The 24,590-nt window shown below is 64.5% G+C and overlaps 3 protein-coding genes across 6 annotated transcripts; 1 reads left to right on the top strand and 2 right to left on the bottom strand.

The window, feature by feature from the left end:
• Positions 1 to 134: 134 nt before the first annotated feature.
• On the top strand, positions 135 to 9,152 carry CHTF18 (chromosome transmission fidelity factor 18). Of its 2 annotated transcripts, none has more exons than XM_044746935.2 (22): positions 135 to 323; positions 523 to 696; positions 776 to 926; positions 1,110 to 1,278; positions 1,699 to 1,791; positions 1,877 to 1,929; positions 2,057 to 2,201; positions 2,688 to 2,897; positions 3,417 to 3,514; positions 3,796 to 3,919; positions 4,001 to 4,152; positions 4,390 to 4,483; positions 4,847 to 4,945; positions 5,018 to 5,148; positions 5,440 to 5,611; positions 6,469 to 6,693; positions 6,774 to 6,923; positions 7,012 to 7,142; positions 7,811 to 7,955; positions 8,073 to 8,213; positions 8,663 to 8,720; positions 8,796 to 9,152. In XM_044746935.2, exons 1-22 carry the CDS (start codon positions 233 to 235, stop codon positions 8,930 to 8,932), a joined length of 2,943 nt encoding a protein of 980 aa, XP_044602870.2. In that variant the 5' UTR covers positions 135 to 232; the 3' UTR covers positions 8,933 to 9,152. The 2 variants fall into 2 exon arrangements, with proteins under 2 accessions (XP_044602870.2, XP_044602871.2); XM_044746936.2 differs by having other exon boundaries at positions 177 to 323; positions 776 to 919.
• On the bottom strand, positions 9,121 to 11,276 carry GNG13 (G protein subunit gamma 13). Of its 2 annotated transcripts, none has more exons than XM_014848907.3 (3): positions 11,145 to 11,276; positions 9,460 to 9,591; positions 9,121 to 9,290 (listed from the first exon to the last, which is right to left on the bottom strand). In XM_014848907.3, exons 2-3 carry the CDS (start codon positions 9,555 to 9,557, stop codon positions 9,185 to 9,187), a joined length of 204 nt encoding a protein of 67 aa, XP_014704393.1. In that variant the 5' UTR covers positions 9,558 to 9,591; positions 11,145 to 11,276; the 3' UTR covers positions 9,121 to 9,184. The 2 variants fall into 2 exon arrangements, with proteins under 2 accessions (XP_014704393.1, XP_070341385.1); XM_070485284.1 differs by having other exon boundaries at positions 9,460 to 9,626; positions 11,145 to 11,266.
• A 1,027-nt stretch (positions 11,277 to 12,303) lies between these two features.
• On the bottom strand, positions 12,304 to 22,184 carry LOC106836191 (uncharacterized). 2 transcript variants are annotated; one of them, XM_070485283.1, is made up of 8 exons: positions 22,075 to 22,182; positions 16,169 to 17,142; positions 15,988 to 16,074; positions 15,487 to 15,602; positions 14,738 to 14,858; positions 14,529 to 14,569; positions 14,271 to 14,361; positions 12,304 to 14,126 (listed from the first exon to the last, which is right to left on the bottom strand). In XM_070485283.1, exons 2-5 carry the CDS (start codon positions 16,352 to 16,354, stop codon positions 14,852 to 14,854), a joined length of 396 nt encoding a protein of 131 aa, XP_070341384.1. In that variant the 5' UTR covers positions 16,355 to 17,142; positions 22,075 to 22,182; the 3' UTR covers positions 12,304 to 14,126; positions 14,271 to 14,361; positions 14,529 to 14,569; positions 14,738 to 14,851. The 2 variants fall into 2 exon arrangements, 1 of the variants encoding a protein (XP_070341384.1); XR_011494399.1 differs by having other exon boundaries at positions 13,879 to 14,126; positions 16,782 to 17,142; positions 22,075 to 22,184.
• Positions 22,185 to 24,590: the final 2,406 nt, after the last annotated feature.

The following is a 24,590-nucleotide window of genomic DNA, read 5'->3' as shown; positions in this document are numbered from 1 at the left end:
CTTTCACCCCCGTGCGCTGATTCGGCCCCGCCCAGCCTGCGCGCGCAGCCCCGCCCACGCCCCGCCCGCTGACCAATGGCGAGGGCCGTCGGGCACGCCGGCTGTTGATTGGTGACGCCGGGACGCTCGGGGCGGGGCTGCGCGCGGTGGCGCGGGAGGTTCGGCTGGCGGCGCGCGAGGTTCGTCTGGCTGCGCGCTGCGGGCGGCGGGTCCGGCGGCGGGTCCGGCCGCGATGGAGGATTACGAGCGAGAGCTGCACGGCGTGGAGGACGACTTCCACAGCCAGTTCGCGGCCGAGCTCGAGGTGCTGGCCGAGCTGGAAGGTGGGCGCGGGCCTTCGCCGTGTCCCGCCCGGGGAGTCCGGGAGGGCTGCTGGCAGGAGGGGGGGCGGGCGGAGGCGGGTGCGGCAACGACCGTGGTGGGGCCGTGTCGGAGGGGCAGGGCCCCGCGCCGTGGGCTGCGCGAGCCTGGGTGCGGAGGCGGCTGCCCTGGGGCGGCCGCTGTGAGTCTTCTCTCCCGCAGGGAGCGCGGGCCTGTCACCCTGCGGGCGCCCCCGGCCCGCGTTCGAGGAGGCCGCGGCTGGAGGGGACGTCGCCGCCCGCTGCTCCCCCGGTGGACCTCCAGGGAGCCGCGCGGGCGGTGCCGGGAAGAGGCCGCTGGCCGCCGACGTCCCGAGGGACGAGCCCCTGCCCCCCAGTACGTCCGCGGGGGCCCCGGGCGTGGGGGGGCGGTGAGGCTGGGGGAGCGCCCCTGTTCCTTCCGTGTGTCTTCTCAGCCCCCAAGGTCAAAAGGCCCAGGTTGGAGGCCGTCAAGAGGCTGAACTTCGGGCCCCACAACATGCAAGAGCTGCTGGTTCCTGACTCCCCGCCTCGGGACATCACCCCCCCACCGAGTCCCGAGGTCCCCGCTGAGCTGTGGGGTGAGGGGTGTGTGGCTCGGGGCACAGGGCTCCCAGGGGCCTTGGAAGGATCCCGTTCCTCGGACAAGGTCCTGAGGATTGGGACCTGCGGGAGGGCTCGGGAGGTAGCCCAGGGTGGATCGGGGTCCCTCCTCCTCGAGTAACAGGAGGCGGTAACAGAGACCGAGAGACAGCCCGTGTGCCTTCCCAGGCCCTTGGATGCTGGTGCCGAAGTGGGTCTCATGCAGGCCTCGCCGGCACCCCGCAATCCTGTCCTGAGGCGGCCCCCTGTCCTGGAGGACTATGTCAACGTGACCTCCACGGGTGGCAACCGGGCTTTTCTGGTGCTGCGAGCTGACTCAGTGGGTGCTGGGGTGCAGGTGGGTGCTGTGTGGCCACAAGTAGGGGGCTGGTCATCGCCCTCTGGTGGGGTTGACAGGCTTGATGCTGCCCAGGAAAGGGTCCTGGATGTCGTATCCTTACTGGGACCTTGGGGGCCTTTCAGGAAGTCCACTTGGCCACCAGACATCTCCTTTGGATGGTCTCTTTCCCCATTCTCTTCTCGCTCTGCCGTCGTTCTTTCTTCTTCTTTTTCTTCTTTCACCTTTCTCTTTTCTGCTGGAACTGCCCCCATTCCAGTGGCTTCCCCTGTGGGGATCTGTGGCTAGAGAAGGGCTTTTTTCCCCTCTTGGTCTGCTCATGCTGGGAAATGTCCCCGGCTCCCTGAGCTCTGCTAGGGGTGGGGCATGGGGAACCCCAGGACCTAAGAGGAGGTGACTGTTACTCTCCCTTCCCCGCAGAGCCGTTTCCTTGATGTCCGGTGGCGTGGCCGTGGTCAGTTGGACCTGCTGGGTGTGTCCTTTGCCTCCCTGAAGGAGCAAGTGGACAGCGAGGTGGGGTTTGCTGGGAGAGGAGGGGTGGCTGTGGGGTGACTGGGTGCTTGAATCATCCTGATGCCCACCCTTGTTGTCTGCACAGCGGCGGCAGCAGCTGCTCGAGGAGGCCCAGCGGCTCTCAGACACGTTGCGCAGGTGACGCAGTGGCACCTTCATCCCTGGTCTTGGACTGCTGACCCCTAGCCTGTACTGGGGCGGGGGGGGGGGTGGTGGTCCCAGCACGGGGTTAAGGTCTGGTGGCTCAGGGCATGATGCTTTCCAGCCTCAACCAGGAGGAGGCAGAGGAAAAGGCCCAGCTCTCGGGGGCCCCTGAGGAGGAGCCGGCCGGCAGCCAAGACACCTCCCAGCACTGCCTCTGGGTGGATGAGTTTGCGCCCCAGCACTACACGGAGCTGCTCAGTGATGATGTAAGGTCTTGTTCTTGGTCAGGTGTGACTGGTTATTTTGTTGCCAAGGGAAGAGAATTCAGGATGCAGCTGATGTTTTGTTGCCAGCAGGCGGGGCTGTCCGGGTGGATGGGAGGGCTCTCGTCTGCCTCCTTGACTTGCAGATGGGGAAACTGAGAGCAGCGTGTGGCTAGCCTGCTGCTGGTCACTGTGAGCCGGGCAGGGGACCCAGGGCACTCTCTGCCTGGAGCATCTGTTTTGTTTTCTGCTCTTGCAGCAGCTGGGCCCTGGGGATGCCGGGGCTCCTGGAGGGCTGTGGTGGGGAGAACTTGGGGTGAGCCTCACTGTGCCACTTCCCAGCTGGTGACCCAGTGCTGGTCACTCGTCTTTCAGTCTCAGTGTTCCTATGCGTGTCCCTGGCCTCATGGCGTCAGGTTGACATGAGGGGCGGGCCTGGGGAGTCGTCGGTGCTGGTGGTCGCCCCAGGCCATACCTCCTGTCCCACAGTTCACCAACCGCTGCCTGCTGAAGTGGCTGAAGCTGTGGGACTTGGTGGTGTTCGGCCGAGAGAGGCCAACCCGGAAGCCCAGGCCCAGTGTGGAGCCGGCTCGAGTTGGCAAGGAGGCCACAGCCTCCAGCAAGTGGAAGAGCCACGAGCAGGTGCTGGAGGAGATGCTGGAGGCCGAGCTGGACCCACGCGGGCGGCCCCGGCAGAAGGTGAGCCCCACCGGCTGCACTGCACACACTTCTGAGCCCAGGGGCCGCACTCTGGGTGGTACCTTCTGGCACCTTCGCAGCCTCTGGGGGCTGTAGGGCATGGTGGCTGTCCCGTGGGTGTGAGTACGGTGATGTCAGGGCCTTGGTGTGGAGTGTCAGGGATGGGAGTTAGGATTTGAGTCCATTCTTCTAGTGATTCAGGTTAAGTCTGTCCATTGGAGGGCCTTATATCTCCCCAGTGTGGTCATGGTGGGCACTGGTAGCTTCTGGGCATCAATCATGTCAGTACTGTTGGGACCCTTGTTAGGGTCCATGTCACTCGGTTTTTGCGAGGCTTTGTTGCCCTGAAGCATTGGCTCCGAGCGACGAGCACGCTAGGGTTCTCATTTGGTGACGGGCGGGGCGGGGGGACGTCCCTCAGCACCCAGCCTCACAGGCGGGTTTTCAGCTGCTGGCCATTGGGCCAGGGCTCCCTGCAGTGGCGCGGGTCGCAGCACAGTTTCCTCGCCTCGGCTGCAGGTGGCGCTTCTGTGTGGGCCTCCAGGGCTGGGCAAGACCACCCTGGCCCACGTGATCGCGCGGCACGCGGGCTACTGCGTGGTGGAGATGAATGCGAGGTGAGTGGGTCTCCCGGCCATTCTGACATTCCTGGTTGAGCCTGGGACACGGCCCTGAGCCCCCAGCAGGTTGGAGGGGGGGCTGGAGCCCCTGGTGCACGCATGGTAGGACTCATCCTCCTCGGGGCTCACTGGGATCTGGGGCAGCCACATCGTGGCGTAGCCGTGAGGTATAGGCATGGCGGCTCGGCCCTGGGAGGTGTCCTGCCAGGGACGCTGCTGCCGCCCTGGCTGAGGCCACAGCTGCCCTGACAGTCTCTCCCCTGGCCTCACGGTTCCAGTGACGACCGCAGCCCCGAGGCCTTCCGTACGCGCATTGAAGCAGCCACGCAGATGGAGTCAGTGCTGGGTGCTGGCGGGAAGCCCAACTGTCTGGTCATCGACGAGATCGACGGGGCCCCCACGGTGGGCCTCCCCGTGCCCTGGAGGTCGGGCGGGCGGGCAGCGGGGACTGTGGCTCACGGCACTCTTTGTGTGTCCCCCCAGGCTGCCATCAACGTTCTCCTGAGCATCCTGGACCGCAAAGGCCCGCAGGAGGCGGAGCCAGGGGTCCTGGTCGAGCCTGCGGGTGGGGGGCGGCGACGCCGGGCGGAGGGGGGGCTCCTGATGAGGCCCATCATCTGCATCTGCAACGACCAGTGAGTGGGGCAGGGGTCCTCCACAGGCCAGGTTCTGGAGGGCTGAGGAGCGGCCTCTGCCGGAGGGCAGAGGGCCCCTGGGAGGGCACGGCCCCACCCCCTCCCGGCCACCCAGTGGGTTTGAGGCTGAGATTTGGCCCCAGGGTCCCGCCGGTCCCCTGTGCCTGCCGGGCTGTGGTGTGTGGCCCGGTGCCCCTGGCCGAGCAGGCATGGTGTGGACGCTGCCTGGTCCTGCAGGTTTGCGCCCTCCCTGCGGCAGCTGAAGCAGCAGGCTTTCCTGCTCCACTTCCCGCCCACGCTGCCCTCACGGCTCGTGCAGCGGCTCCAGGAGGTCAGTGAGGGCTGGGGCGGGGGGCAGGCCGCCAGGGGCCACATGGCCGGCCACTGGGTGGGAGGATGCAGCCCCTGTCCTGGTCTCCAGCTCCCCTGTCCCCTCTACCCTCCAGGACCCCATTCTCTCTGCAGTCTGCCTCCCCGGTTCCCTGGCTCAGGACGTGGGGGTGTGGTCACTGGACCACTTTGGTCTCTGGTGGTAGATGGTTCCAGGCAGAGACTGGGCTGGTCCACAGGGGTCCGCAGCCTTTGTACTTCACAGGATGAGGGTTGCTGTTCACCTGCTTCTAGGGAAGAGGGACCACAGGGTGGGGTTCTGGGGTCTCGGGGAAGGGAGCGCCCACCCTCTCATTTCCCTCAGATCTCCCTGCGGCAGGGCATGCAGGCCGACCCAGGCGCACTGGCGGCCCTCTGTGAGAAGACAGACAATGACATCCGCGCCTGCATCAATACACTGCAGGTGGGTAGGGGGAGGGCGGGCCGGGGCAAGGGGGGCTCGGTGGCTTCTCACCGCCCCCACCCCTGTGTCTAGTTCCTGCATGGGCGCGGCCAGCGGGAGCTGAGCGTGCGGGCCGTGCAGACCACACACGTTGGCCTCAAGGACCAGCGGAAGGGGCTGTTCTCCGTGTGGCAGGAGATCTTCCAGCTGCCGCGGTCCCAGAGGTAGGCAGGGGCGGGTGTGGCAAGTGGACAGACCAGCCTTGGCCTGGACAGCCCCAGCGCCCCAGCCCTGGGACACCAGGCCCTGTTTGTGTAGGCCAGCTCTGCCTTTGCTGATGGAGACCCAAGGCTGCCTGGGTCCTGGGAGGCACTCCGCCCTGCCTTCAGGGCACTGCCTCCCCAGATGCCTGGGAGCCCTCAGGGAGCGGGCTGCCACGAGAGGAATGAAGTAGATGGGGGCTGGGATTGAGGGGGGATGGGGGTTCCATTCCAGCCTCAGCACCTCTTCTGCAGGCGGCGCGTGGGCCAGGACCCAACCCTGCCCACCCACACACTCCTGCTCGTTGATGGGCATGCGGGCCTGGGACCCCACGCGGCAGAGGTGCCTCTGAGCATGGCCTCACAGCGGTTCTACCACGTCTTGCACGTGGCTGCCTCTGCAGGCGAGCACGAGAAGGTGGTCCAGGTAACCACGCTGCCCTCCAGCCTTTCCAGGGGGTCAGGAGGCTTGCACCTGGCCGTGTCTCCTTGTCTGTGGACAGTGAATGGGGGATGCTTCAGATGCGCCAAACTCGAGGAGAAACAGGAACGAGAGTGAGGGGTGGCGGAGTCCTCTGGGAGGTGATGGTGAGCAGGGCCAGGGCCAGGAGGAGGCACTGGCTGCTGGCTGGTGCCTGGAGGGGAACGGCCAGCCTGGGCTGCCCGCGACAGGGGTTCATCTGACCCATGGGGTCATTCTGGTTGCTGGTTGGGAACCGTCTGAAGGGCAATGGCAATGGCTGGGCAGCCTGACCTGGTGGCCAGGAGGGGCTGGTTTCTGGATGTGAGCTTCGGGAATGGGGACACGGTGCACGTGGGTGGGGTGAGGTTTTGGCCTGAGCAGGTGGCAGAGATGCCTCCACTCCTGGGAAGCTGGCCTGAGCTGCCTTCCTGACTAAGCAGCTTTGGATTAGCAGCTGGGGATCTGCGAAAATCCAGAAGCCCATTGCGAGGGGGGGGTCACGTGGTGGCGGAGGAGCAGGACTCCCACCGGGGAAGAGAGTGGGGGCTCCATGCCCTCGTTTGGGTGGTGGGGGCTGCTTTTAGGGAGAGGCTGGGGCTGGAGCCTGATGACTCTTTGAGGTGGTCATGGCAGTGGGGGTTCTCTCCCGCACATCCCAGGGTCTTGGCCAAACCAGAGTAGGGTGGCAGGGGGCCTTCCTGGCTCCCCAGGGCCCGGTGGCCTTGCTGGTGGACTTGCAGGGCAGGTGGGGGTGAAGGGTCTCAGTGGGTGGTGCTCATTGGGTGGAGGGGCTCAAGGGCCTGCCCACCTCCTGCCCATAGGGCCTCTTTGACAACTTCCTGCGCCTGCGGCTGCGGGACTCCAGCCTGGGCACTGTGTGCACGGCCCTCGACTGGCTGGCCTTCGACGACCTGCTGGGCCGGGCCGCCCATCATGGCCAGAGCTTCCAGCTGCTGCGCTACCTGCCCTTCCTGCCCGCGGCCTTCCACCTGCTGTTTGCCTCCAGCCACGTGCCGAGGATCGCCTTCCCTAGCAGCCAGCAGGAGGTGCGCCCCTGTGCCCTGCCCATGCCCAGGGTGGCCCAGGGGTCCTTGGTGACCTGGTTCTGGTCCACCCTTCACCCCAGGCCCAGAACCGGACAAACCGGACGCAGAACTTGATCCAGACACTGGTGTCGGGCATCGTGCCAGCCACCCGCAGCCAAACTGCACCCCAGGCCCTTGTCCTGGACGCCCTCTGTCTGCTCCTGGACATCCTCTCTCCCAAGCTGCGCCCCGTGAGTGCCTCGCCTGGAAGAGGGGTGTGGCTCCTGGTGGGTCAGGCCCCTGGCTGTACTCAGTGTCCCTGCTGGCCCTGGCCTCCAGGTGAGCACACAGCTGTATAGTGCCCGTGAGAAGCAGCAGTTGGCCAGCCTCGTGGGCACCATGTTGGCCTACAGCTTGACCTACCGTCAGGAGCGCACGCCCGACGGGCAGTATGTCTACAGGCTGGAGCCGTGAGTCTCCCTAGATCTGGGGTCGGGGGCCTGGGGACAGGGAGGCTGGACTCCGGGTGCCATGGTGATTGCTGGGCCGGGAATCTAAAAGCGTGGCCTTGGCAGGGCATGTGACCCTCAGTGTCCCTGTCTGTCAGGCGGGTGGTTTGGTGTGGGGCCCAGCCCAGCCCTTGCTCAGACCTGACTGTGAAGTGGGCCCCCAGGTCGTGCATAGCCTCTCACTGCCTCAGTCACCCCCAGGAGTGGCTCCCAGAGGGCCCTTGGGCTCTGTGGGGCTCCGTTTCCCCATCCTGAGATGGTTGTGGGGACAGAGTGCCGGCTCCGGTCTCACTGCCCAACAAGGGTGCCAGCGCCGTCCAGGATGCTGGCATTTCTCCTGTCCCAGGGCAAGGAGGCGTGATGGTGGCGGTTCCTGAGCCTGAGCCCAGCTGGGTCACATTGTCTCCTTTTCTCCTCTGCAGCACCAGGGAGCGTCCCTTCTCATGCCCCCATCTACTTGGGGAAACTGAGTGCAGATAGTTCCCCTTGCTGCCACAGGGCTGGGATGTGGCATTGCCAGGGCTGGGCCCCATAGCGAGCTCTTGTGTTCTGGCATTTGGTGTGGGGTAGCTCCTGCCCCTATTCCTCTGACCAGGCCCCTGGTGTCCTGCCCTTCCCTCCCTGAGTAGGAACGTGGAGGAGGTCTGCCGCTTTCCTGAGCTGCCCGTCCGCAAGCCCCTCACCTACCAGGCCAAGCAGCTCATTGCCCAAGAGATCCTAGTGGAGAAGATGAGGCGGGTGGAGGTCGTGGCCCAGGCTGGGGACAACCCTCAGGTGAGCCCGCCCCAGGCTCTGGGCAGAGTGAGGCCTGGGAGGGCAGGGCCCTTAGAGGGGACACTGCCCTTGGTATGCACTGTTCACTCAGCTCTCACCGCACCCCACTTCCTGCAGGACAAGGGTCCCCCTGGGGCCTATGGTGCGCTGGGGAACCCTGGGGAGAAAGGGGTGCAGCCACCCACGCCGCACAGCCAGGAGCACAGCCACGAGCAGCGTCTGGAGCGCATCCTGCGGAGAGCGGCCCTGGAGGAGCAGGTGCAGGGGCAGGGCCCAGTGGGCGTGGGACGGGGGGATGGGGGGGTCGGTGGGCGTGGGGATAGGGGGGCGGGGCCCAGTGCGCGTGGGGCGGGGCCGGGCGGACGTGCGGGCGGGGCTGGCTCTTGGGGGCCTGTCTGAAGGTCCAGCTCCCCAACTCAGCATGGTGGGGTTCCACCTGGGCTCAGTTTCCCCCCTGGACAGGGGTGTGGGCTCTGCTGGCGCCTCCCGCCCTGGACTTGACCCTGGCAGGGAGCAGGCAGCTGTGGGGGACACATAACTTGCTGAGTGGGCCTGGGATGGGGAGGCGGGCATCTACTCCACTACCGGCTGCCCAGGGGCACCACAAGGCCCCTCCTCCTGGGAGACGGCCTCTGGGCCCTCCCTTCGAGGCTGGGAGTGTCCACGTGGGTCTGTCCCCACCGGCCTGACCAGCCCGCCTCCTTCAGCCCGAGAGGGACTTCTTCGGCCGTGTGGTGGTCAGGAGAGCAGCAGCGACCAGCGCAGGTGCGTGGGGGCGGCAGCGTGGGGGAGGGAGGGCGGGCGGGGCCGGGCGGAGGAGCAACCGTGTGGCCTGCACAGAGGACAGGGTCCCCGAGACGGACGCGGCCGAGCGGCGCATGGGCACTGCGGTGGGCAGGAGCGACGTCTGGTTCCGCTTCAAGGAGGGCGTCTCCAACGCCGTGCGGCGCAGCCTGTACGTCAGGGACCTCCTGTAGGGGGGTCTGTGCCGGATACCCCATCCACGCTGACGCCCCGGGGTCCACGCTGGATGCCCTGATGCACGCTGGTTGCCCCCGGGGCCTAGACCGGACACCCCGCATCCACACTGACACCCTGGGACCTATGCCTGACGCCCCGGCGTTGCTGTTAGAAAACGCAGAGAAGCACGAACACCCCGGGAACGCACTTGTGATTAATATATAGTCACACCTTTACAGAGTTGGTCTCTACAGGGAGGGCAGCGGGCCTCACAGGATGGCGCACTTGCCCCTCTCCACCCACGGGTTGTTCTTCATCAGCTCGGGGTTCAGGAAGGGGTCCTTGGGGATCCCGTCCTCGATCCACTTAAGGAGCCTGCGAGTGGGAAGGGTGGTGTGAACAGAGGGCACCTGGGCTCCCTGAAGTGCTGCCCGATGGCCGGGTGGTTGTGGTCGCGTCGGATGGCCTGGCGCCCCAGCCCAGTGCAGACGTGCAAATGAGATGCAAATAGCGTGGCCCTGGGTGGGCGGGGCCTGGGACTCACTCGGGGATGGTCTGGGAGGACAGCTCCCTCTTGAAGGCCAGCTGGTACTTGAGGCTCTCGACCTCCTTCTTCATCTGGGGCACATCCCACTCCTCCATGGCGTCGGGGGCTTCAGCACTGGCCAGCCTGGGGCTGCAGGGCACAGAAGGAAGCAACAGAGCCCAGGGCTGCCAGCCTTCAGTCACCCCCAGATGCTGCCTCCCCACCAGTCACCAACTCCCACCCTTGCACACTGACCCCCAGCCCACTGCCTGAGGTCCCCAGAGGCCACACCACCCACCCAGGCCCTTCCCCACATTTGCAAAGGCAGTATTGGGGTGCAGGCCTGGAGCTGAGGCCCCACTAATGAGGTCCCACATGCCTGTCCCCCATGGGGCTAATTAACTGCAGAGGAAACTTTCCACCCTTAGCTCTGCACCCCCACCCCTGTCAAAGCCTTGCCGCAGCCGGGCCTCTGGGCTGGAGACAGATGCCCCAGGAGAGAGTGGGCCAGTCCCCACACCATTCTTGATGCCCTATAAGCTGTGAGGCCCACTTGCTGCTCCTGCCCATCACATGAGGGGTGGGGCCCTGTCCTCCGCCCCCTGCCCCCCGTGTGCCTCTCTCCCCTTGTTTTGCATGAGCAGAGCCCACCCAGAGAACAAGTTAATCCTGGAGCCAGGAGGATTTGGCTGCAATTTGCATCTCTGACCAGGGGCCCAAGTTGGGAGGCTGGGTGGTGGTGTGCTGAGGATCTCAGGGTCACAGGTTGCACAGCAGGCCCTGGACGAGGCTGAGCCTCCCGCTGCCCACTGTCTCCCCCGGAACTATCCACAGACTGCCTGGCCCACTTTCTGCTTGTGAACCAGCCTGGCAAAGCCACAGGTTGAGACCTCAGGAGAACTGTTAGGGGCAAATGAGGGTCGGTGGCTCCCTGCCTCCCCCACTCCAGGGGCCCAGGGGGTCCGTCTGCCCCCAGCCCCGAGGCAGAGCAGCAGGGGACTGGCTTCCTTGAACTTGGCAGTGTGGGCAGGGGGCTGGCAGAGACAAACAGGAGCATGACCACCCGTCTCAGGCTCTCAGGCTATGCGGGGGCTCCTGGGTGGAGGGTCTGTCCTGGGGGTGGTCATAGGAGGGTCAGCGGGGAGTGAGATGACTGCCTGGAGGTGTGGTCTGCCGGAGGAGGGGCAGCCAATGTGGGGGTGTGCAGGGGCTCCCCTCCCAGAGACCCCAAGTTCCAGCAACCCTACCTTGGTGCCGGCTCTCTGGGCCCTGTACATTGACAGCTGCGTGGGTGGGGGCCTCCCAGGCGGGGAGCAGCAGCCCTGCTCGCAGTCCCCCTCCTTGCAGCCCCTTCCCCTGCCACCTGTGCACAGCTGCTGCCAGAGCCGGCAGTCCGCCCCCTGTGCCCCGTGCTGCCCCCGAACCAGCCCCAGTGCCCAGCAGGCACCGTGGGTGATGTGTGAGGTGCCGGGACCAGCTCCCTCTCTTGCCACCCTGCCTGCCCACAGACGAAGGGGGTCCTCCCCACGGTCCGGCCAGGCCCCTTGAGACATGGAGGGCAGCTGCCCTCAACCCAAAGACGGACAGGCAGAGGCGGCTGGGCATTAGGACAGTCCAGGTTAGCCCAGTGGGACCTGGGCAAGTCCCAGAACCCTGGGCCTCGGTTTCCTGCTCAGCCCAAGGGGCCGGTTTGTCAGACCTACCTTGGACGGGGCCGCAAGGGCGAAGTGACAGCAAGGTGATGCTGAGGGCGAACTGATGGGCAATGAGTTGGGCACACAGGCAGGCAGAGCCCAGGCAGCTGCCCCGCCCACTCCTGCCACCTGGGGCCAGGCCTGGCGCCGCCCCCACCCTCCACCCTCCCTCCTCAGCGCTGGGCTGACCCCGGGGACCCGGCTTCACCGGCGCTCTGCCAGCTCAGGGGTGGGAGATGCAGCAGGGGCAGTGTGGGGCGAGCTCCAGCCCTGGGCAGTGAGGTCTCCTCCACGGGGCTGTGTGGCCACGTGGTGCCAGCACCAAAGACCTTTGGCCATTAGATTGTACCCCAGTCCTCCAATTTCCTTCATGAGGTGAAGTCACCAGGCCAAGTGGGAGTAGGGGAGATGGGGTCAGGCTGCTGTGAACTCTGGGGCCTCAGCCATGTCCACGGACGAGCCAGTGGGTGGCCCTGCTGTGGTCCCTGCCCCCATTCCCAGGCCAGCTGCAGGCAGGCAGGGCAACTGCCCTGAGGGTGGGAGGGTGCTTCTGTTCTTCAGTTGGCCAGAGCTGGGGTCAGCCAGCCTTATTCTGTGCAGGTTCAGGGGTCAGCCTGGGAAGGTGCTGCCCTGAGAGGTAGTAAGTGCCTGGCTCAGGGGTGCCCAAGCCCAGGCTGGGTGGCTGTTGGGGCGCTGGGGAGGGAGGGGGGTTCCTTCCTCTCCATGGGCCCATCACCGCTGCTGGCTCCTCAGCCCAGCCCCAGTCAGAGGCCCGTGAAGACACTGGCCCTAGCTCCCACCCCGCAGGGCGACCCCTCCTCCTCTGACACGCCCTACTTAGCTCTCGGGGGAGCTGCATCCCGGGCGGGGACCCCCAGGCAGCAACAGCAGCCGTGGACGGCGGGGCCTGGCTCCCCAAACTCAATCCCCACGGAGGCTGGGCCCTGTGGCTCCCGGGATGCCTGGACCAGGCCCTTGGCGGGTGCTCCCGCAGCATCCCTGGGCTGGGGCCTGTGGACGGTCATGTTGCCCCCACCAGGAAGGCAGGATGGGCGCTCCTGCCCCCTCAGGCTCCCTGGCCCTCCCTGTCCTCATTTTCTAAAATGGGGTCAGTGCGCCTCCCTGGCCCCTTGCACATCAACACGATGACGGATCAGGAGGCACTGCTGGAACTGGGGCACATTAGGGAGACTCAGGATTATTTTTATTACGGATTTATGGGGGTGGGGGGCTTAGAGCCAAGGGCACTGGCGTCCACCTCAGGGCAGATGGTCAGCAGAGCTGGCCTTGCTGTGCCTGTTCCTGCCTACCCTAGGTGCATGCCTGTCACCCAGGCTGCCTGGGGCTCTGCTCACATGGGCTGGGTGCTCAGGACAGGGTGTTGCATCGGCCCCCAGGACTTGCTCAAGGTTTGGACTGAGACCCAGACCAGCCAGACCCCCTTACCAGTCCTGCCTTCCCCTTGAGGGCACGGGCAGAGCTGGGTGCCCAGGACCAGGTTCCAGCCCAACAGTGACCCGAGAGCCCCTGGGAGAAGCTCTGGTGTGGCCCGGCCGGCATGGCCCTCCATGGTCTGCTTGGACCCGGATTTCGGGAGCTGTTCCAGCTCTCACTGTGGGATCAGGAAGTCCATCCATTGTGGTCACAGCGGCAATCAGTCCACATGTGGGGCTGCGTCTTGTGCTTGAATACACCGGGGTGCCATGGTGCCGCCAGGACAGCTGGAGCCAGGCCTGCCCTCCTGGCATGCTGTGCTGTTTCCAGTCTGGGTGCCAGTCACGCCCGCTGCCCTTGGGATTCAGAACCGGTCCTTGTGCTGACCTAGGCAGGCTTGTGTGACGGAGGCCATGACCCCACACGGTGGCTGAGCTGACGTATGCCTGCTCGTGTCAGGCATCCCCAGTCCTTGGTGAGTGTCAGGGGACCCGGCAGGTCCTGTTTCTCACCTTCCTGGGAGGGTGGACTTGTGGACCCCAACACGTGCCAGTCCAGGCCCCCTGCACTGGAGCCCGCCCCAGGGGGACCTGGCAGGTCTGGATCCACGGTGGGAGGAGGATGCTCGGGAGGGAGGCAGACAGCTTGTCCTCCAGCTGACCGCTGCCTCGCAGGTGCCTGGAACGGGTCCAGGGAGACGAGACACCGTTCTGAAATTAGCTCCACTAACTGGGTTGCTGGGGAGAGACCACAGGGCTTCTCGCTGGCCTGGAAACGGCCACCCCAGGTGCTGCTGGGCCTCCCCGGGGGCTGTGGAGGGTGGGCGCAGCAAGACCCCAGGGCAGGGGCCCCTTTGTGCTGATATCAGTGCTCAGGAATAAGAATCAAAAAGCTGTGTGGAGTGCTCTGACCCCTCGGCAGGGTCCCCACGGAGGGCTCAGGCAGGAGGGGAGGAAACACCCCAACCAGACGGGACCCATAGCTGCTGCCAACCCCGCCGGGCGGGGCCAGAGCTGAGGCTGGTCTCTGTCACGGGGCCACCTCTGAGTGTGTGGGGTGTGCTGGTGACCCTGTACCACCCCAGCACTGTGGGCTCCAGCTCCGTGTGGGGGAGACCTGCTCTCCTCCACACGGCTCCCAAGTGAGCACGCAGCACTGGGCAGCTTTACTTCGGACCCTTGGGGCAACAAGAGGCTGCATGCCACCCCCGCCCTGAGGCACAGTGACAACAAATGGGCCTGGTGGCTGCAGGGGGACATACCGACTTGTTCCCCATCCCTGGAATCAAAACCAGCAGAGGTGAACATGGGCACTGAAAAAATACCAAAGAAACTTTTTACTTCACTCAGTTAAACATTGCTCAAAAAACCAGATAGCTTTTACATAATCTTTGAAAGTTTCAAAATGATTTCCAAAAATAATTTAGGCTCTTAGACTCATGTGTGCAAAAACACAAAGAATGACTCCAGGGGTGTCGTGGGCGGACGGCCCTGGTCTTGGGGAACCGGCCTTGGTTAACGCAGTGCATCCTGACAGCTGTCGGGGCTCCAGCCGCACCTGAGGTCACATGAACCCATGAACACACGCTGGCAGGCGGGGCACCGCCAGCCCTGCCTGTCTCTTCCCCAGGAGGCAGCCCCAGCACCTCCCGAGGGCCGGCTCTCTTGGGGAGCCCGGACGCCCCTCCCCTGGCCGGCTGACCTGGGCATTCCAGTGTCTTCCCAGGGAAACGACAGACACGAATCTGCTCAGCTACAGGTGGTTTGTGGCCGAGGTGCGGCCTCCTGAAGGTCTGTGGAGAAAGGGGCACCTGTGCCAGGATGTGGGGGCAGGAGAGCCTGCGGTGGCTTTCACAGACCCCCGTGGTCCCAGGTGGCCAGCTGTCCGCACATCCCACCATCCCCAACGGGACTCTTGCCCTTAGGTGCTGCCGCCCCCTGCTGCACAGTGGACACTTACTTTAGAGACAATGAAGGTCGAGCGACTTTGCCCAGGGACACCTGAGAAGCAAAGACACATCTCAGCACTGGCCCAGCCCCGTCCTCCAGGGCTGGTGGCCCAACGTGGGGGAGCACCGAGCCCTTGGGTGCAAGTCCTGCGCTACCACCACAAGTGGTTCATGCCATCCGCCCATTGGGAGACAGGCCCTTGGGGCAGGTGCCACTCACCACTCAGGTTTCTGCCACCACGTGGGACAGGAAGAGGCTGAAGGGCTGCGTTTCTGGACCCTCGAAGCTCAGGGACAGGCACAGCAGCTCACTCATGTAGTCAGGGCCCAGGGCCTACCACCTGCGCAAGCATGAAACATTCCAGCACGTGGCTGGCTCTGGTCTCACTGTGTCCACAGGCTATGCGGGGTCCCCTCCTGATAAGGCCTGTGCCACTCAGAGGGCCCGGTGTGTCGCCACTGAGTCTACTGGTCTGCATCTTTAAAGGCATATGCACCTTAAGGGTGGCGAGGGGGACAGATGCTCGTGGCGGGGACCGAGTCTCCTTGCCCAGCATACCGTGGCCCCGGCATCCGGCCCATAGATGCAAAGGCAGGGCCCTACCCGGGCTCCCAGCCTCCTCCTGACATGGAGTGGCACCCAGCTCTGGGCAGTGACTGCTGAGAATCCCCTCTGAGAGCCAGGCGGCGCTGGTGGGGGGTCTGTGAGCAGGGAGGGCCCCTTGCATTCTGGGCTTCGCAGCTGACTGCACACACCGTCCTCTGATGAGGTGGAGCAATGCCGGCCAGGGCAGGCATGGCTAGCTGTCTGCTGGTTCTGGGAGCAGCTTGCTCTCTGCTGCTTTATCAGAGGAGACCGGCGCAGACCTGCCTGCTGGGGCCAGGACTGTCGCCTGAACCAGGAGCTGGGCCAAGGAGTGGCCTCACGCTGTGACTGCGCGGCTGGCGGCCGAGAGCATCAGGACTCACGCAGGGCGGGCTCCTGGTCGGTTGCTTGGGTCCTGCATAATCATGCCCACCACATCCAGGAGGATGGCGGTTTTGTGCAAGAGGCCTTCTAGAAACAGCTTCAGCACCCAGTTTTCCTACGGAGCAAGTGAAAGAGACGCTTTAGAGGACGACGCTTTTCTGGCGCCCCCAGCACCCAGTCGCCGGCCTCACCCTAAAGGCAAGGGTGATGTCCAGCAGGGGTGTGTGCCAGGGCAGCCCTGTGGGCAGCATGTGGAGAGTGGCTTGGACACAGAGGAGCAGGCAGGCGTTGAGGCCCAGCTGGTGGGCAGATGGCGGTGAGGGCAGTGCTCCAGCTGCTGCCAACGAGACCAGGCCCGAGCAGTCCTCCCCACAGGTGCTGAGCGGTGCCCAAGAAAAGGCAAAGTGGAGAGGGAGGCCGCCCAGCCCGCAGAGCGAGGGACCATGGCCATGGGGAGATCAGATGGCAGGCTGGAGGAGAGAGGCCCCACGCAGACTCACCTCGCCGTGGAAGAAGCTGGAGGGCAGGGAGGGCTGCATGTGTGCCCTCAGCTCCTGCGGGATGCCGTTAGCCACATGCAGCAGCATCTGCAATGAAGTGCACGTGTCAGAGACGAGCAGGGGCCATGGGGCCATGTGTGGGGAGCGGGCGGTCACAGGATGGGGCAGGTGGCCAGTGCACCTGATGCTGTATGGGTGGGGGTCTGGGAGGGGTGGCGGGGGCAGGGTGCTCCACCAGGCTCCAGAGGGTGGGGCGGCTACCAGGCAAGTCCCGCCAAATGCAGTGGAGAGCAGGGTGGGCGCTGGGACAGGCTCTGGAGAAGACGAGGAGAGCCCATGCAGGCCCTGGTGCCCCTGAGAGCAGCATGGTGTCCAGACGGCGTGCCTGGGCAAGTGGAGAGCTTTAGCGTCTGGAGGGAGGGTGGGGGCACCTGCAGGGCCTGCGAGGTCAGGAGGCTGCTCTGCTCCAGGACAGGGCTGCCGCCCCAGGTGGTGCACAGGGAGCCCTCACGTGTGCTTGTGACACGGGTGCTCAGCGGTGGCCATGGCCTTCAGGGCCCCCCACTGGCCTTCTGAGCTGCAATCTGCCCAGCAACGCGGGAGTGGCACGCGGAGGATGGGCCAGGCGCCAGCACTTGTCTGTGCATGGGGACGGGTCCTCATGGAGCATCCGCAGGGCCTGCCTGGCGAGGACGCGGTGCTTCATGCGGGCACCTGCGGGACAGGGGGCCTGAGCTCCCCTCTCTGTGCAGACATGGGTCCTGGAACCAGAGCAGGCCCCAGCAGCGCCTCACCTACGCCGACCGCCCACCGGTCAGCACCAAGGAGGTCGTTCCCCACGGGGACACCGCCTGGCCAGAACATCTTCAGGAGCTGCTGGGAGTGGCAGGCGCGGGTGCAGCGGGCCAGGCTGCTCAGGGGCACCACCAGCGTGTCGGCGGCACTGGCGAGGTCCCGCACTCGCGCAGGTAGGAGGGGACCTTGTCCCGGAGCGCTCATGCCTGGAGGGGGCAGGGCACGCGCCCGGCACCCTGTTGTTGGGATTTGTTGTGACAGCTTGAGGATGGCAACAGGTGTTAGAGAAACTGGCTCCTTTCTCTCCCGACGGTGTCTTCACACCTCACTGCCTTCATGGAGCGGATGAGCTCTTTGTACCTAAACCGGGGCAGGAGGGAAAGTGTGTCACCATGACACCTGCGGACCCACCCCAGCTGTCCAGGCCCTGCCCACTCTCCAGCGGCCGTCACCCCGTGCTCGGAGCTGGCCCACTCACGCAGGGTCATGAGTGAGACCCTCCGGCAGAGGCGCCCCCCCAGCCCTGGAGGGTGGAGGCTGAGTCGCAGACCTTCAAGCCAAACAGCCACAGGCTCTAATTATGGGGGAGGGGGACTTCAGTGGGGAGACACTAAGTCGTTCTTAACGTGTCACAGCAGGGAGGCCTTCTGAGCAGGACCCAAACCCTGAAAACAACAGGAAGACGACAGGTTTAACTCATAAAAACTAAAAAGTTCTGTACAAGCAGTGACAACAACAAGGATACGCTAGGAAAATTACTGACGGTCGACGTACAGCAGAGAGTCAACCACCTTTGTTTACAAAGAGCCGTATAAACTGGCACAACCACAATGAAACCCAGAACGAAGCCAGAAAGCCAGCCGAGGCCCAGATGGCGGGGGCCTCGCATGCGCACTGGCTGCATGGAGGGCGCGTCCCCGGCACTTGGGGCAACCGCGGGCCCTGGGAGCGGCAGGTGGGTGGGGGCGAGGGGGCAACAGCCTGGCCCAGGGCGGCGTGTTCACAGGCCAGCTACTTTAGGGCCCGTTGTATTACTGACAACCAGGAGTGTCTGGCAGCTCCTCGGGACGCTGTGCAAACCCAGCCTGGAAGACGCACCCCCAACCTGAAGAACGTGAGGGGTCCAGCCTGCCCACAACAGCCTGGGCCAGGGTCCCCAGGCAGGGCACTCTGGACACAGCAGCCCAAGACCACTACTGTCCCCCGCCTTCCCTGGAGGGACTTGAGAACTTACTGCCTGTGCTCTCGACCCCCCAGCCCCAAGGACGGTGAAGACCTCCCAGAGAAACTTTCAGGTGTCCAGTAATGTTTGGGCCTTTTAAGATGGAGGTCAGCAGCCTGTGGTCCCACGGCACAACATTCAGACTGAAAGGAGGACAGATGCAGCAAGGTCCTGGGGACCAGTCTTCCTGCTCAGGCATGGTGGGCGCCCAGGTGAGCTGCACCCAGATGAACAGTGCCCTGGTGAGTGGCACCCAGGTGAATGGCACCCAGGTGAGTGGTGCCCAGGCCCCCACCCTCAGCACCACTGCTGGGTGCCCGACAGGCTCCTACGACCTGAGCACTGGCCCAAAGGCAGCAGGGGAGCCCGCTCGCCAGCCTGGAAAATGGGCTCAAAGAGTGAGTGAGGCCACAGCAAGGGCCCATTTACCTGGAGAGTCAGATGCGCCGGTGAACTGAGTACCCGGCCAGCCAGCTAGCTGTTGAGGTCAGCACGCAGGTGAACAGACGCACAGAGCCCGTGGGACACCAATAACCCTCCCCCAGCCCCCAGAGTCCCGAGAAGGCCTGGAGCTTTGCGCAGGGGCTCAGGGACGTGTCACGGAGCACCAGCATCCGCCAGAGGTGTCACGTGATCCTGTTCGAGGAAAGGGGCTGGGCTGGGTCTCAGCTTCAGTGGGCAGAAAGGGACAAGGAGGGGACTGGCCATGTGAGCAGCCAGGAGGCGCCTCCTCTGCGGGTGAGGGCCAGGCCCCAGCTCCCCTGCCTCGGGGCGCTTGCGGTGCCCCTGGGCCGAGGGCTGGCCAGGGACTCAGGACACAGGGTCTCGGCAGCGACAAGGGCTCTCGCTTCCAACGATGTCACCAAACAGTGACTCAACTCCAGAGGATGGAAAAGCAACCGCGCAAGTCTGCGAGGCCCATTCTGCCTTGCACGTGTGCACACACACTACACACACATGTGCTTCCTGTGGCACCAGAGCACAGGACGGGCTGAGTGCTTCTGGCTGTGCAGAGGCTGGGGAGAGTGGGTGACAGCAAACCAAGGGTGAGCACAACTCGCCGTCACACAGAAGACCCTCAGGGCTGGCAGCAGGTCTGGAAAGTCCTGCTCAGGACTCAGAGGGTCACCTCCCAGGGAGTTTGGAGCCGGCTGTGGAGGAGACTCGGCCAGCAGCTGCAGGGCCAGCAGGAGCCACTCTGGAGCCCGCGAGGAGCTCCCTGGGCCATAGCAGCCCCGCCTCTGCCCCCGATCAGCAGAGAGGGATGCATGCTCAGGAGCGGGGAGGGCCGCCTGGGACACAGGGCAGGACAAGGGCAAGGAGAACGGAGCACAGGCCACAGGCCATGCCGACGCAGTGACACCTCCCAAGGGAGTTGGCTGTGCCGACCCGGCCCCCCAGTACAGTGCTGTCAGAGCCGTAGAAGGCGGATGCCATCTGTGTGTGACGCGGCCGAGCAAAGCCAAGCCACCACCGGGACCGGCTGCGGTGGGATGCTGCCCGCTGCTGGGCAGAGGCCACGCTGGATGGGAGGTACAGGGAGCTCAGTGTTGGGGGTGGTGGAGCCTCCTGTGCAGCCGAGAGTGGGCCCGGTGGGCTGTGCTGCTCTGAGGGCGCAGGATACAGGGGGAAGGGGCAGCCGGCCCAGCTCAGAGAAGCAGGCCGCGGGGCTGCTGGCAAGGATGCGAATGTGGGCCAGAGGCCACGACCCAGGTGTCTCGCACTCACTGCCCGAGGCCTGACGCATCCTCTGGAAACAGATGTTTATAGTAAACGTGTAGTTTCTATGAGCAAAGGCATTCCTCGCAGAGTGACGTGGCTCCTGCGTGCATGCAGGAAGGTTCCTGTGCGGCGCACATTTGGACATGAGGTGGCCTGTCTGTGCTCGGTGCTGGTGCAGGGGCAGGGTCTTCGGGGCGCCACCGAGACCTCCCTCCTCCTGCCCCCAGTGCCCATCTTTGATGACGCCAGCACTGCAAGGGTCAGTGCAGCATGGTGCTTGCTGGCGACCTCGTCCCCTGCCACCTGGAGCCCTTGGAGATTGACACAGACCTGTGGCATGCCAGTGAACGGGCGCGGGCTCAGGGTGTGTGGGCCCCACCCGGGGGGTGCTGGCAGCTGGCCTGTCCCTTTCAGGGGAGCGTCTGCCGCAGTTTGTGTGGGAGCTTGCCAGCTCATGTTGGTTGTGGCCACACTCCAGCTGGTGCGCCCTCCACCAGCGGCCCCAAAAAGAGCCCACGCACCAGTGGGGGGCTGTAGCGGGCCTGGGCGTCAGGGCCTGTGGCATCCACGGGAGCAGACTCTGCCCTGAGTGCTAGAGCAGAAAGTGGTGGCCACTCTGTGGCCGGTGAGGAGGGTCCCTGCATGTCCAGTGGTAGCCTTGCAGATGAGGATTGAGGACAGCTCTGAGCAGTCCCAACAGTGATCCCAGGTGGGAACCTGGGTTAGCTGGACGTTTACATCTGGGAATCGGGGTGCTGAAGTACCGCCTCTGCTGGTTTATGGGTGCTGCCTCCTTAACCAGGGCGGGAGCCCTTGGACCTCTGCTTTCTAAGCTGGGGTTTGGTTACCCGAACGTGAAGGGACCGGACACCTTTTTCACCCGCAGGTGCCAGAGGTTTTCAGGTTGGTGTCCTTGGTCAGCGGGGTGGAGCAGGAGCACCCCCAGGCCTCCACCAACATGCTGCTGGGTGCCATGAAGGAGATCGCACCACAGAGGACCCTTCCTCATAAGCTGCGCCGCCCCCCAACCCCCGAGGGCAACCCCTCGGCCCCTCCCCTCCTCCAGGCTCTCTGCGGTTGGCCCTGAGGGATGTCACTGCCTGCCCCCAGCATGGGGGCCGGTTGTCGCACTGCTTTATCAACCTGCTCCGGTCATTTCCAGGAGGCTCCTGGCAGGACCCTGCTCACCCATCGGACCCAGCCAGCACACCAGCCTAGCAGAGAAACCTACAGCTTCACATCCAGGGTGAAGCCAGTCAGAGGGCATAGGCAGAGCCCCCAGGATACCGCCATCATGGTGATCACCACAAAACCCCCAGTGGTTAGAAAACAAACACGACCTCAACAGGAAAGGCAGAGGCTCGTGCCACTGACTGGGAGGCCCACAAGCAGGATGGAGTTCCTGGGGTTCATGTCTGTGTTGGTCTCATCATCGCTGATCCAAATCTCAGACTCATTGAGGACAGTGTCTTTGCTGGGCCCCATGGCGCCTGCAATCAGAGCTGCAGCACCTATGGGCATCCAGCTAGACCGTGGGCAACCACACCAGCTCACAGACGGTCACCGAGGATGGCCCAAGCAGGCAGGGCCTGAGAGACCACCTATCCCAAGAGCACCTGTTAGGAGCAGTGTCCTCAGACCTTTACCCCTTTCCAGTCTCAAAGCAGCCAGGCACAAACCTGAGGACAAATAGCTGTGCTCTCTGCACTGTCCCCAAGCTGGCGGGTGGGAGCTGCCTCACTCACCAGGGGCGAGAGTGGAGCAACTGTGGGCCGCAGTTATTCTCCTATCGTTGTTAACATGGCCCTCTACAAATGTGAAAGTCATTCTTAGCTCAAAGGCCACACAACGCAGGGGCAGCCCCTGCTCCAACTAGAGGAAATTTGGAAAAAGAAGGGACAAAAGTGGAAGAAGGAGGGAGCTGAAGGGTGTGTGTAGCTCTGCCCACGCTGCAGGGAGGCTAGACTGAGCACTGCATGGCCCCAGCTGCCTGAGGGGCCGGCGTCCCCACGTCCTCAGAGAAAGGGCTGAGAAGCCTGCAGCCTTGATGAAGAACAGCCCCACACCCAGTGTCCCGCTCCTCAGGGTCTGCCCAGGGAGGCCGGCCAGCCCCCTCACTGTCACCGTCTCCCCCCATCCCCGCTTTCGCACGTCCCGTCACCCTCTGCCCCCATCTCCGCTCTCGCACGTCCAGGCCCCCAGCGAGGCCGGCCAGCCCCCGCTCCGCCGGATGCGGTCCGGCCCGCGGACGCGCCTTCTGGGCAGTCCAGATCTCATAGCAGTCCGGACCCCGGCCCCGACTCCCCTGCAGCCCCCCGCGCCGAAGCCCAACCTGCGCCCCGGCCCACCTGGGCGAGCCCCCGACGGCCTGCAGCCTCAACCCCGCCATCCTCCAACGTTTCAATTGCCCGCCGCGCTTCGCCAGCTCACTTCCGCCTTGGGAGGCCACTTCCGGGTCAAAGCCGGAAGGGGCGGGGCGTGAAGAGGAGCAGCCGTCGCGAGGGGCGGGGCTTCCGCGTTACGTCGTGCGTCACGCGGCCATCTTGGAGCCGGGCAGCGCGTAAGTTGGAGCGGAAGTGCAGCTTGGAGGGGTTCCTCGCTGTCTGCTGTGTGACTTTCAAATTATTCCTTTGAGCTGGTTTCCCCGAAGTGCAATTTCGTGGCTAGAAAGGTTTTCTAGGCTGGTGTCAAATTTGGTCAAATGACCTTCGAGGGGGCCGGACGCTCACGCCAGCGGCGTCGGCGAGCGAGTCGAGCCGTGGGGCTCCGTGCAGAACGGGCGTTGTTGGAGGCAGACGACAGAGCCGGGCGAGCCCCCCGGCCCCCCTCCCGGGTCCTCACTCAGCTGCACCCACTCAGGTCTCCGCACGCAGGCCTCCCCTCCCAGGACCCCCCCAGGCCCCCACCAAGGTCCCCCCCCCACCCCGTCCTCCCTCCCAGTGCCCCCACCCACGTTGCTTCTCTGCAAAGCAGTGACGCTCTGCCCTCCTGCAGGCCCGTTCTGGAACCTGAGCAGCTCCGTGGTTACTGTTCAAGGTGGGTCTTTGGAAGGTCTGTGTCAGAGCTTGACAGCAGGCACCTGAGTGTTTGACATTTGCTGCTGGACCATGGGCTGCAGCGATGCCCCGCGGCTGGGGCTCCGGACGCGCCGAGGTCAGGCCCAGGAGAGGAGCTGTGACGTGGGCACCCCTGCGAAGCCTGGGCTCCCTGGTGACCCTCTCTGATCTCGCCCCCCGCCGTCTGTGCCATGGTGTGGATGGCGCTCCCCCGGGGCAGGTCTGCCCCAGGACGCCGCGCCGCGTCTGGACACGTTTCGGGTTGTCATGACCGGGGTGCTCCTGGCGTCTGGTGGGTGCAGGCCTGGGGTGCCGCTCAACACCCACGCGCCCAGGGCGGCCCCACCACTGTCCTCTCGGTGAGTCCCCGAGTGCTGGCCTCGAGGCCGCTTCTCCGTGTCCCTCCACGTCCCCTCCTGTCGCCTGGCCCCGTGCTCGCCGGCTCCTTCCTTCCCTCCTCGAGCCCCTGGCCCGGCCCCGGGTGGGGTCTGGGGTGTGCGGGTGGCAAAGTGCCGTCTGGAGGTCTACGTCTAACGGGGGCAGACGGCCCACAACAGGGCAGCGTGAGAAATGCTGCCTGCTGGATCCAGAGGACCTGGACCGGGTCTCGGGCCGGGTCTGCGGGGGGTATCTTGCAGGAGGGTCCCAGCAGCTCTGTCAGGACGGTTACGTTTCGCCTGCACCCAAAAAAGACGCTTCTCGAGACCTTTCCACAGGACCCTTGTAGCTCAGAAGGCAGAAGCCCCGCAGCTTCGCGTCGTGCATGGTGTCAGGCCGTCCATCCTCCCTCAGCTGGCTGGGCCCACCCGTGGCCCCCCTGCCCACCCTCGCCGCTAGGTGGAGCCGCAGGCCCACGCCGTCACCGCCGTGGGTTCCAGAATCTTAGCCGCCCACTGGCTCTCCAGCTCGGGTCCCAGCACCCCTGAACTCTCCCGAAGGTTTCAGGCTCCTGTGGTGTGGTGACATCTAGGGGTATTTACTGCGCTAGGAATGAGAACAGAGAAATCGGTTACATTTAAACTTTTCATTTAAAACCAACAGTAATAAATCCACTGAGCGTACCTCACTTTTTAACAAAAAGCAGCATCGTTTTCCCTCAACAAGTTCAGCGGCGGCCTCTTACCTCTGTGCTCATCTCTGCAGGGAAGAGGCGTCCTCGGCTCTGCTCTTGCTCCGGGGTCCCATGTGCCGGCCTGTGGCCCCCCGGACTTCCCTCTGAACCCTTTGGAGAGGACGGAGGGAGAAAAGGCAGGTCTTAGTCCCGTGAAAATGGTGTCGGCCCGCGGACCTCGCACCCTGGACCAGCTTGAGGACCATGTGCGGCTGACTCGCGCCCTTCGTGGTGTACTGTCCACATTGATTTGCTGCTTTTTGGCTCCTTTTGTTGAAGATGGGAGGGTCAGATGTAAAGCATTCAGTATAATTTTATGGGGAGAAACGAGCTCATGGAAATCCAATTTGTAATAGAGTGGACTCTGGGCGGTAAGAGCCGTGCCCCCAGCCTCACTGAGGCCCGGTTGTGCGGGATTCCCAAAAGACACTCTCAAGAAACCCCGAGAGGAGTTGCAGGCGAGCAGGGCTGATGTGGGAGCCGGTCCCCAAGTCCCCTGGGAACTCGGGGTGAGGGGACTGCGTGTGTCTGTGTTGGGGACTTTACGGGTCCGTCGTGAGGGGGTGACTCTTACCTGTTGGGGGCCTGTGCAGAGATGGGGCCGCTATGATTATGGGGGCATCTTGCTATTTGACAATTAACAGACTTTATTTTTTAGGGCAGTTTTCAGCTTATAGGAACATAGGGCGGCAAGGAC

Source organism: Equus asinus, chromosome 14 (genome assembly GCF_041296235.1).
Source record: "Equus asinus isolate D_3611 breed Donkey chromosome 14, EquAss-T2T_v2, whole genome shotgun sequence".
NCBI classification, from domain to species: Eukaryota; Metazoa; Chordata; class Mammalia; order Perissodactyla; family Equidae; genus Equus; species Equus asinus.
This window is presented reverse-complemented; position numbering and strand designations above follow the sequence as displayed.

Bases quoted from the DNA above. Each gene is read 5' to 3' on its own strand.
- CHTF18 (XM_044746935.2), top strand. From the start codon at position 233: ATGGAGGATTACGAGCGAGAGCTGCACGGCGTGGAGGACGACTTCCAC. The intron at 5,149-5,439 runs GTAGGCAGGGGC...CCTCTTCTGCAG, and splicing joins CAGCTGCCGCGGTCCCAGAG to GCGGCGCGTGGGCCAGGACC. The intron at 5,612-6,468 runs GTAACCACGCTG...TCCTGCCCATAG, and splicing joins AGCACGAGAAGGTGGTCCAG to GGCCTCTTTGACAACTTCCT.
- GNG13 (XM_014848907.3), bottom strand. From the start codon at position 9,557: ATGGAGGAGTGGGATGTGCCCCAGATGAAGAAGGAGGTCGAGAGCCTC. The intron at 9,291-9,459 runs GTGAGTCCCAGG...TCCCACTCGCAG, and splicing joins TCCTCCCAGACCATCCCCGA to GCTCCTTAAGTGGATCGAGG.
- LOC106836191 (XM_070485283.1), bottom strand. From the start codon at position 16,354: ATGCTGCTCTCAGGGGCACCAGGGCCTGCATGGGCTCTCCTCGTCTTC. The intron at 16,075-16,168 runs GTGCACTGGCCA...ACTTCATTGCAG, and splicing joins CCCCACCCATACAGCATCAG to ATGCTGCTGCATGTGGCTAA. The intron at 15,603-15,987 runs GTGAGTCTGCGT...CTTGCTCCGTAG, and splicing joins CCAGCTTCTTCCACGGCGAG to GAAAACTGGGTGCTGAAGCT.